The 10848-nt window shown below is 52.5% G+C and overlaps 1 protein-coding gene across 1 annotated transcript in view; it reads left to right on the top strand.

Moving 5' to 3' along the window:
- The first annotated feature begins 3819 nt into the window (after window positions 1-3819).
- The window catches only part of TMEFF2 (transmembrane protein with EGF like and two follistatin like domains 2), a 135050-nt gene continuing 128021 nt past the window's right edge, over window positions 3820-10848 (top strand). The window contains exons 1-2 of the mRNA XM_075511350.1: window positions 3820-4126; window positions 5530-5639. Of these exons, the coding sequence (XP_075367465.1) occupies window positions 3943-4126; window positions 5530-5639 (294 nt within the window). The 5' untranslated portion in view covers window positions 3820-3942. The remainder of the gene's footprint in view (window positions 4127-5529; window positions 5640-10848) is intronic.

Below are 10848 nucleotides of genomic sequence, written 5' to 3'. Positions count from 1 at the left end.
TGGACGTGGGGAGCCAGGGCACGTGTGTTGTGACCTCAGTATCTCACTAAGAAGATGCTGGTCGCCATTTGTACATCACACTAGCATAACGCTGCCTGCATGGTAGTGAACCCAGTAGTGAAAACCGCATGGTTTATGAGTAGTAGCATTTGTGTAGCGGTGAGATGGGATGGGAACATCAGGGAGTACAAGAATGCAGGTGTCAACTAGCCTAAGTGTTGAAGTATAGCTGGGAATAATGTGTTACCGAGAGATTGTGTGTGCGGTGTCGGATTAATAGGGCAGAAGAATGTATGCTTTGGAGCTAGGAACTACATGGAAAAATGGCTGTATCTCAGTCTCTATAATTCAAAAGAGATTGCTGGAGAGGGTAATGGAGAAATGGGGCTCGTGGGTCTAGCTGTCCCTTTTGGAACACTGACAGATGTATTTTTATCAGAAAGAAGTTTTTATAAGTAAAGTTTTCATATCAACAAGGAAAATCTTTTAAAGAAAATAAATAACAGTGCTAGTCACAGCAAAAACCATAATGCTGTGCCTTAAGCAGACTGCCCTTCAGACAGTTCCAGGTTCATAGTTCAAGCATCATGTTGTGACAATTACAGGACCTCTGGTAGAGCTTCCACATTCCAGAGTCAGAAAACAAGTACAAAAATAGAGGGGCTCCTTTGTCTCCCCAGGCAGTGCCTGTTGTCTGAGTGGCTGAAAATAAAGCAGGGTAAATGTAAGTCAGAACCGTGTGCCTGAGACTCGGTCGCTGCGGTGTTATACAGCACTCTGGGGAGAACACGGGCCATAGCCGGCCTTCTGCTGCTGTATTTAATGATACTCTGTGAATGCTGGATACACTTGTGGTATCATCTTGGGCGTGAGTTATAGTGACAGGAGAGACTCATCAGAGAGGGCCTGGCTGCGAGACTGGGAAAGACTGGCCTAACAGTTTCATTCCCTGTATGGTCTGGTTAAACTGGTCTCTAAATAAGGAGGCCAGTGGTGCCTTTATGATCTGTAGGTATGTGGAAATGAAGGGGGTCTGGGGTGGAGGAAAAGAAGAAAAAGAGAATGAGGGTAGAAACTGTGGGCCATGGTAATTGCAACCAGGGGAAAACAGAGCAGTGAGACCACATAGAGGAATGTGGGAAGAAGAAACAAGGGGGAAGCAAGAAGAAATGAAGAGAGCGCAGGACATTCCCTTGGTGGAGCTGTGTGACTGCAGTACCTGGCCAGCCAGGACATTTTTTATTTTTAAGCACCTCAAGTGATCAGCCAAGCAGGGAGCCTAGTTTCAGCAAGCAACAAAAAATTAATATGAGAAAGAAGAAACAAGTTAAAAACAAAAAGGAAGAGGTGAGAGGGGAAAGGGAAAGAATATGATGGGAAATGGAATAATGGAATGGCATGAAAAAGTGAAATAAACAGCTAAAGAGAAAGAAAAAAATTGATCTGTCACCAGGTGCTCAGCTGGCAGATGCCCAGAGTAAGCCCACAGCAGATGAAGGATAAGATTCAGTGCAACCACTAGCAGGCAGTAAAAATTAGTATTTCCTTTCTGCAAGGTGCAGCTTAGGGCTTGATTAGTCAATAGGAAACAGCAGGCACCAGGGATTGGTGTGGATCTTCATCAGAGCCTTAGCACATATTGGAATGTGCAAAATTATACCCTTTTAATTGTAGCAAAGGCTTTTGGACTATGGGTGGGTAGGTGAGGTCAATACAGGTGGGCAGAGCCAGGGAGCAGATGTAGATGTACAGGGCAGAAAAGAGAGGGAAGAAAACCCGTCTCGCAGTTTACGGAGAAGCTAGATAGGAATTACATGAGCATAAAATATTCCTTGGCTCCCACGTAGAGTGTCCCCATAGCAAGGGATACTAAGCCGTAGTACTGTTGTATGGATTTGTATAGACCCCTCAAAGCGTGGTTGCATCAGCTATGTCAGCCGGTATTTTTAAAGAGCAAGTCCTAAATCTTTCACTTAAGGGTCGAAAAGGAGACCATACTTTTGGGAAAAGCAAGCTTCCGGCAGGGCCTCCTCACACGCATCCGGGGGGCTCCAGGCCCGCGGGGGAACCGCGCCCGTTCCCGCCCGCAGCGGCCGCCCTCGGGGCTCGCCCCTGCCCGCCCGGGGGCCGCTGCTGCCCCGCAGAACGGCGGGGGCCCGAGCTGCGCCCCGCAGCGAGAGGAGGGGGCAGAGGAGGGGCAGGGGGAGCCCGCCTGCTCGGCCGCCGGGCGCCCGCCCCGAGCCCCGCGGTCCTGCCCCGCGGGCCGGGCCCGGCCGCGCCGCGGGCGGCTGCCGCCTCTCCGCGCACCGGGCAGCGAGCGGCCCGAGCGCAGGGGCAGCCCGCGTCCGCGGGGGTTGAGCGCCCGTGCCTAGAAAGCGCGTCCCTGCTGCCGTCTGGACAAATTGATCCGTTTTTTTTTTATTTTTCGCGACAGCCGCCGGCCGCCCCATCCCGCCGCCGGCGCGGCCGCACGTTAAGCGCCGGGCGGGGGGCGAGGGGGTCCCGTTTACCTGGCAGGTGTCTGTCGGCTTCGCTACGCCCGGGAGCTGGCGGCGAGCGGCCGCGGGCCCGGAGACGCGCGGAGGACGGGGCGAAGCTGAGCCGCCCCCACCCCTGCGGCGGAGCCGGGGCAGGGGCCGGGGCGAGCGGCTCCGAGCACCGGCCGCAAAGCGGAAAGCACTGACCGGGGGCGGGGGGGGACACTGCCGCTGTGCTCGCGCCTCCCGAAACTAAAGCCCCGGAGGGGAGGAGGATCCGCGGCGAAGGGCGCAGCGGGGAGAGGCGGCTCCCGCAGCCCCGTGGCAAAGCGCCGGCTGGAGGCGGAGGGAGGCTGCTGCTGCGGGGCTTCCTCGGCCGCGGTCTCCGAGCGTGCGTTAGGCGTTGGGGGCAGAGCAGCGCTCCGTGCCGCGGTGATGGTGCATTTTTCCGCCGGCTCCGTCGCGGGGATGGTGCCGCAGCCCGACAAGTCCTTGGCCGCTGCCTGCCGAGGCTGGGCAGATCTCCCTCTCCCTCTCTCCCTCTCTCCTCCCTGCTTTCCCCGCTGTGCTGGTTTCTTCCCCTCGCCACCTCGGCGGCCGCGTGCCCGCTGCAGACCCCGCCAGCCGCGATGGTGTTTTATGTTCCGAACGTCGCATCCGCGCGTGGTTAGATACCGGCGCCCGGCTGCGCGGCCAGCAACTTCAGCAGCGGCCGGGCGGGTCACGTACGTGCATGCCTGCGCACCCAGGTGAGCCCGCCACCTGCGGCTCTGCGCCGGCCGGGGGCGATGCGCGCACATGCATGGGCGCGCAAGGAGGGCAGCGGTGCGGCGCTGCCCGGCCCGGCCCCCGCTCCGTCGGGGCTGCCCGCATCCCCGGCGGCGCGGCGCGGCGCGGCGCGGCGCGGCGCGGGGGTCGCCCCGGGCCCGGGGGCGCCGAGCGCGGGGGCGGCGCGCCCGGCCCCCGCTCCTACCCCGCCCGGCGGCGGCGCGGCCCAGCCCGGCCCTGCCCCGGGCGCTGCCGCGGGGCGCAGCAGCTCCGCCGGCCCCGCCCGCCGGGCCCCGCATCCCGCTCGGCCAATGGGGGCGGCGCGGCGGCGGCACGTGACGCGGCGGGCCGGGACCTGCTGCTTCCCCCGCGCAGAGGGATGCGGGCGGCAGAGCGGGGCAGGCGGCGGCGGCGGCGGCTGCGCGGCGGCGGCCCCTCCGCGCCCTCCCCCCGCTCCCCGCCGCCCGGCCCCTATGGCAGCCGCTCCCCGCCCCGCCGCCGCCCGCACCCCCGCGCCGCCCCGCCGGGCTCCGCCGCTCGCCCCAGCGTCGCGCCCGCGCTCGGCCGCCGCTCGCTGACCCGCTGCCGCCGCCGGCCGGGGCCCCGGGATGCCCAGCGGCCCCGCCGCCCGTCCCTGCCGCCCGCCGTGCCGCCCGGGGGGCACGCCGCCGCCGCCGGAGAGTTGAGTTAGGAAGTCATGGTGCCCTGGGAGCCCTCCCCGCCCCGGCAGTGCGGCGGCGGCGGCGGCTGGACGCTCTGCGACTGCTGCTGCTGGCTGCTGCTGCCCGCCGTGCTGCTTGTCCTCGCCCGCCCCGACAAGCTGGCGGCCTTCCCTACCTCCTTAAGCGACTGCCAGACGCCCACCGGCTGGAACTGCTCCGGTAAGCACCGGCGCACCCGGCGCTCGGCCCCGCCGGGCGCTCGAAGTTGCGCGGGCGAGCCCGGGGAAGGCAACTTCAGAGGGCGATGCCGCGTCCCGCTGAATACGCGGGAACAGAGAAAGGCAAAAAGTCCCGGGCGTCGGGGCTCGCCGCCGTTCCCGGCGCGGCCGCAGCCCCCGGCTGCCCCCCGCTCCGCGGGGCCGGGCGCGGCAGCCGCGCCCTCCGCCGGTGCGCAGCGCCGCGGCTGCGGGCGGCTCCCCGCGGCAGGGCTCCCCGCCGCACGGCGCCCCGGCCCCGCCGGAGCGCAACTCCGCGCTTAAGCGGGGCAACTCGGCGCGTGGCTGCGGGAGAGGGGGAGCGGGGAGACGGGAGACGGGCCGCGTGTGCGCATCCTGCGGGCGGCTGTTCCCGTGCGCACCGAATTGGGAGCAAATCGGGGTATGGACGCCGGGAACCCGGTGCCTGTTCCTTAAAGTCGGGCTGACCTTTATAATGAGTTTCCTGTGTAGGTCAGCAGCCGGCCCTTCTCCGCGATGTACAGCGATTCTGAAATTAGACTGTAACAGCCTTCTAAGGGAAAGAGCGTTATGTGGGATAACGTGTGCATCACACATAGTGTGTTAGATCGGGGGGGGGGGGGGGGGGCGATTTCCACGGTAAGCTCTTAATTTTAAACATGTAGTGACATGGTTAAGAGCGCTCGGATGTTTTTAAAAAAATCGATGGATTTAGATCTTAATGGGTTTGGAGCCTGATATAGCTGTTTTGTTTAATACCTTGCTGCACGCTGTTGGAGTGGGAAGTCAGCTAGCGAAATCTGAAATTCATGCTTGTATTCGTGAACTGAATCTTCAGTCAGATCCGTTGGTTTTTCCTGGAGAAAATGAAGGCAAAGAGCTAGGTTTGCTCAGCGGCTTGTGGGGAACCTGGCACTTCTCCTGTTAACTTAGAGGTGATCAATCTTCATTGGGATCAGGCAGACCATCACGGAAAACACACAGCCTGTTTGTCTTTATTACTGGGGGCTTTGTTGCCTCATGGGCTGGAGAAATTCCAATTTGGAGTTTTGTCCAACAGATTTGCGATCGGATGGGGATAAGTTGATGACATTTCCAACCCAGAGCCATGAAATAGCATAATTAACGGGTGACTTTTGGGGAAACAAAGCCTGTGAAATCGGAAAAAAGTGCGTGAGGTAGTGGGAGTAAGGACTAAGAGAAAGACCGAGGGAGAAACAAGAGAAAAAGTAGAAAACTGAGGACAGGGAAGGACAAAAGAAAATCTGGACTCTGTCGTTTCATTAACAAGGTTATTGTGCTACGTGCATTAAAATGCAGTTGTCCCGTATTGTTCTTCTTGCTAGACCAAAGCTGACATTTTTTTTTTTCCTCTTTACATTTGAGGTTACGATGACAGAGAAAATGATCTCTTTCTCTGCGACACCAATACCTGTAAATTTGATGGGGAGTGTTTAAGGATTGGAGACAGTGTGACTTGTGTCTGTCAGTTCAAGGTAAGAAGACTGATATTTTGTTCTGTAATTCACTAATGACAATACAAATCAAGGCTCTCCCTTTATAACCTATCACTTGGCAATTTATTTCTCTACGTGCAGCGAAGTTAGAGGGAAAACCTGGCAGCGTGTATAAAAGCTGGCAGGAGAACCAACTGGTGTCAAGAAGACCTAAGTTTCTCTGGGAAAATGCAGATGCTGTGGCTTTAAATGTCCCTTTGGGTCTGCAGTTTCAGGTTGTGCATTTCTGGTTTTTCATCTCTGCCCTTTTAACAAGGATTTAGAGTCCTTTCTAAATTCATTTCTGATACAGATCATGGCTTATTGTATTCGGAGTTCTGATCTAGTTAAAGAAATGGATCTGTAATGTGCTTATGCAATATTTTCAGGAAGGGCTGCATAGTGACAATGCTTCTGCCTGTTTATCTGCCCAGCTGATCAGATTAAGCAGCAATCCCTCTGTTCCAAAATCATGAACTTCCTTTAGGTTTTATATAGTTTTAGGAGGGCTATTACTGAGCACTAGGGGTTTTTCCTTCTATTTCTTCTCTCTCCCTCTTGCAGCTACATCTAAACCTCAGGCATTCTCAAAGTCAGACGATTTCATTATGAAGGATTCCATTTAATATGTTTTAGCCAACTCAGAAAACAGCTGTGCTTTACATAATGACCTGAATACAAACTGAACAAATTAAAGGAGTTTTAAGCATGTACCAGCACGTGTTGTATGTACGTTTATGTCCCTGTGGTTTCTTGCATTTTAATGTGGATCTGTGAAGTTGTGGAACTTGTAACACTGATTTGAGTGTTTACAGTAGAGCAGGCCAAATAGTGCACAGTTCAAGATCGTGCACGTCTGTAATGATTAATTTATTATTGAGCTGTGATAGACTATCTGCTTTGAAGCATGACAAGTATCGTTTATATTTCTAGAGCTAAATGTGTCTTCAGAGAAAAAACCCAAGTGATAAATTCCTTCATTTAAAACAAAGAAGGAATTTTCTGTAATAAGAACAAGACAGTTGTTTGTGGAGGTGCTTGTGTTTCCCATGTTGGGAGAGAATTCGTATTGACCACGGGGTTTTTTTTATTCCATTTCTAGTTTGCATGCAATCAAAAATTCAATGTGAGAATGCTGTTTTGAGCATTTGCCTTGGCTCAGCATGTGCAGTGATTTAAGGGTTGGTCTGTTTGCTCTTTCTAAGAAAAATCTGTAATGCAGTGAAATGTCTGTGACTTGTCCCATGGCCTGGTGGTAAGCTGGGGCAGATGTTGTGCCATGAGCATTGGGAGCTTAGAGCAGCGACAGAGAGCGCTTGGGTCTTGTCTTTGGTCCCAGTTTGGGGTTGCCTTTTGGCATAAAGCAGTGGACTCATAGCCTAGAAGGAGCAAACTCAGATGTTGCTATCGGCAGGAAAGAAGGCATTGGGAGTGCTGTTTTCCCAAGGCAGGATGCTGGTCCCTGGTGACTCAGGGTAAATGAAGCTAAGTAAACCTCTCTGGGCTGTGTTGTCTCTTCTTTGAGAGGTGAACGCTATATATATATGCTGAGTTGAGCAGTTCTGTAGGGGGCAGTTGAAACAGATTTAAGGAAATCAGCTAATTGGTATATGAATATGAAAATGAGATCAAACGAATAAGTTGGGCAATTGTGGGCCTGATCACTAGTAAATGAGTTGAAATCAGCAGTAATCTCTGGTTTCAGTGGCTTTTGGATCAGGCCCTGTAAACACTCGGAGCTCTTTGTCTTGATTTGGGCTCTCTGTGGAGCCGCAGGGCTGACTGTGACCTTGGAGGGCAAATTACCTGTGGCTGATCCTGTGCCAGCGCTGCGAAGGGCGGTGCGGTGCCGGGGGCTTCTGTAGTCAAACGCGTCCGCTTTGATACAGGCAGAGCTTGGGAGGATGTTAGCTTCTCTTGTAACCTCAGTGGACAATGTGACAAGCCAAAAAGATATGCCACCAGAGTAGAAAATTAATTTCTAGTGCGCTATCTGAGGCTGGCCGAATAAGGCAGAGCCAGCCAGGTAATTTATGTCATGAGTAAGGGGGTCCTCCATCAGAATTCAGGCCCCCCGTCTCAGTGACAGCTCTCTGGGGTGATAGTGAGCAAATCAATAGCAGACTCCTCATCACTATAATTACTTTTTATGTTTTGTCCAGAATTTGCCAGGGGCTTTAACTGCAGCTTGAGAGAATAGACAAGGACGGAAAGCTAATTTTGCCTCCGTACTGTTGAAAAGTCCTGGGCTGGCCAGCCTGTGTCTTGAGGGGCTGGGGGAGGCAGAAGTGGGGAGCAGGGCTGCTGCAATCTTGGTTAGGGTTTTTTCAAACCAGAATCACAGGTGCATCACGTCTGTCCAAGTGGAGTTAATATTAATTTGTTTTTATTTGAAAGGGTGAATATGATCAGACTGCTCTGGAACACCCGAGTTAGGCTTCCATCCCGGGAGAGCCAACAGGCACATGCTAAGGAAGGGATTCATATTGGTTGGCTCTCCTGTCGTACTCTACCGGAAAATTATAGCCCGTTCACTGACTCTTCACGATGAGATGTGTATTGCATTGGAAAACACCATGTCCCGCTCTGATCAATAAATGCAGCCCCGTCCCCTGCTCAGGGCAAGCCCAGACCTTGGTGCTGGCAAGGAGGGAAGGCACTGGGCCAGTGCTGGCTCCAGCAGTGGGGCTGAGTGTGGGGGAAACCACCACCCCTTCCCTCCCTGCACAGAGCAAACTCAACGGGTCCACCGGAAGGTGCAGAGCTGTGCTAGCAGGCATGTGGCTGGAGACATGGCTCGCTGGGGTCTGTACCCCAGTCTGCCCAAAGCCATAGGTCTGGCAGCCTGGGTTCTCTTCCCTCTTAGGTTTCATGAACATATCCAAAAATATACCAGGGTGTTTCCATCAATGTTGCATGTCTTTTCTCTTTAGTCACCAAGACTGTGGACATTCAGTTTTTTACGTGAGGAAGGAGTCCTGTTTTCGTGCGTGTTGAGTCCCTCACATGCGTCAGTGTTTATGGAGCTGGAACATCACCTGGCCAACTTGCAGCTTTATATTATATTTCCAGAACATATTTTCGTGCTACTTGGTTCAAGGCGTAGGTGGCATTTTGGGAGTAGTGAGTCCACGAGAGTAGGAGGCGGTCAAGCTTTTACCAGGAGGAGGAGTTACACAAGTAATAATTTTCTTTAGGAAACAAACCTTATGCTTTCAGTGCCCAGCACTGACCCCAACGCTTGCAAAGCTGGTTTATCCCTGGCTGTGATAGTGGGCACTCGAGGCTGCTGGTGCTGAGGAAGGCAGCCTTTGACTGATACTTGGCTGAATTGGATACATCTGTTGTCCTGCTCTACAGCTGTGTTTTTAAAAAGTGCATGTATAAGAGAGAAGTGGACAGTATGGCACTATGCTGCTGGTTTTAGCGGGAGTTTTGACATGGACTTCCCCGAGTGCTTACGCCTTACTTGAGGGATGGAGAATCATTTCCACATCTAGGGCTTGGTCTATTGAGCCCTAAACCAATGCAAAAAATGTATCGCTAGACTGAGGAAACCAACAGTCAATGTCTAATATTCTTCAATACTAGTAAGAACTATTTTATGATGGTGAAGAGCTGCAAGTACTGGATTCAGCATGGTCAAGTGCACGAGTCTAGCTCTAGTGGGTTAGGAGTAACCTGGTGACTAACATCACAACCCTTCTCACTGATGGTCTTGTTTTCTTTGCCGGGTAACTTCCACTATGGTTTCCTGATGGCTTTTGGAGCTATCCCAGCTCAAAGCCAAGGTAGGATCCATCTAGAAGATCTCACATCTTTTGTTTCCTTGTGGCTCCTGCCTTTTCCATCCAAATACTAGTTGTCCAATGGCGGTGGTGGAAAGAGTAGGCAGCAGATGAAGAAATACATCTTTGACCAGCACACTTTGAGGAAGAAGAGGCTTCATCACCTGTGCTGATCATGGAGTACCCTCTACCTCCGCTGGCCGAAGCCAAGCTTGAGCGTGGCAGGAGCCACAGGAGCCATGGAGAAACTTCTGCCAGGAGAGTTAATCCTTCCTGGAGCCCTGGTGTCTCTCAAATGCATTTTAAAATTGCCAAGCTTTGGAAGAAGTTCCAGCCTAGCTCATAGCAGCTCTATCACTTGTTTCTGTGGATTGGGATTTCACTCTTGATGCTGTATGCTGTTAATGTAGGGCTGTCTGGCCTTTTCAGATTTGCAGCTGAGTCAGTGTAAAAGATCGTCTCTTGCTCTGGGCAAAACCAGCAGAGAGTTTGCCACTGTGTTTCTTGGGAACAGGATCCAACATTGTTTCTACATGTAACGGAGCCTGTTGAGATACTTTGGGCCAAATTCTGCACAGATTGCTCTGGCAAGAACTCCCATGGGTGACAAGCAGATAGTATGTCTAAAGCAAGCATGATTTGATCCTTCATGCTTTAAAAAATTTGCATGATTGTGTTAATTGTCCTGGTTAAGTATTCCAGATCAGCCTCCAGCAATTGCTGTTGAGCTTCTGGATGAAGTTGGCATTTTCTGCTTGAAACGTTGCTCGGATTTGGAACATAATGGTGAAAATAGCATAGAAACACTTTTTAATCAACTGTTTAAAATCTCTGCATGGAGGAGCCCTTCGTTAGGAGCAGAAGGAGAGGATTTCTACTGTTGTGGCTGCTGGTTTTCTTTCTTGTTCCAAGGGAAGAGAGCGCTGGGGGTGGGCAGCAGCTTGGGAAGATTTAAGAAAATACAATGCATAAGGAAAATGTCATTTGATTTGGCCCAATCAAAATGTCACTCTGACCAACTATGAATAATTTCTTGGCAGCTGCTCTGTGTGGAGTCCTGCAATTAATGCAATCTATGCAATTGTTTGTGTTAATCACTTCTGTAGTCATTCACTTTGAAGGATATTTGATGTTTATATCCCTGGAATTTCAGTTCTGCATTTTACATTGTGCCTGATGAACACACCTCAGACACTTTGCAGCATAATACAGCTAAATAGGAAGTACGATTTCTTTTTAATTTTCACTTGGATTTAAGCAGAGGTGAGCATTTGTAAATAATAATTGTGATCATTCCATTTGTTATAATTAAACAATGAGGCATACCAGGAGTACACTAATCATGAGATAATCATATCCCTGGTATAATTACCATGTACAGGGTACATCCAAGTATTTCTAAGCCTCAGAGTGTGATTATC

Source organism: Mycteria americana, chromosome 9 (genome assembly GCF_035582795.1).
Source record: "Mycteria americana isolate JAX WOST 10 ecotype Jacksonville Zoo and Gardens chromosome 9, USCA_MyAme_1.0, whole genome shotgun sequence".
Taxonomy (NCBI): domain Eukaryota; kingdom Metazoa; phylum Chordata; class Aves; order Ciconiiformes; family Ciconiidae; genus Mycteria; species Mycteria americana.
This window is presented reverse-complemented; position numbering and strand designations above follow the sequence as displayed.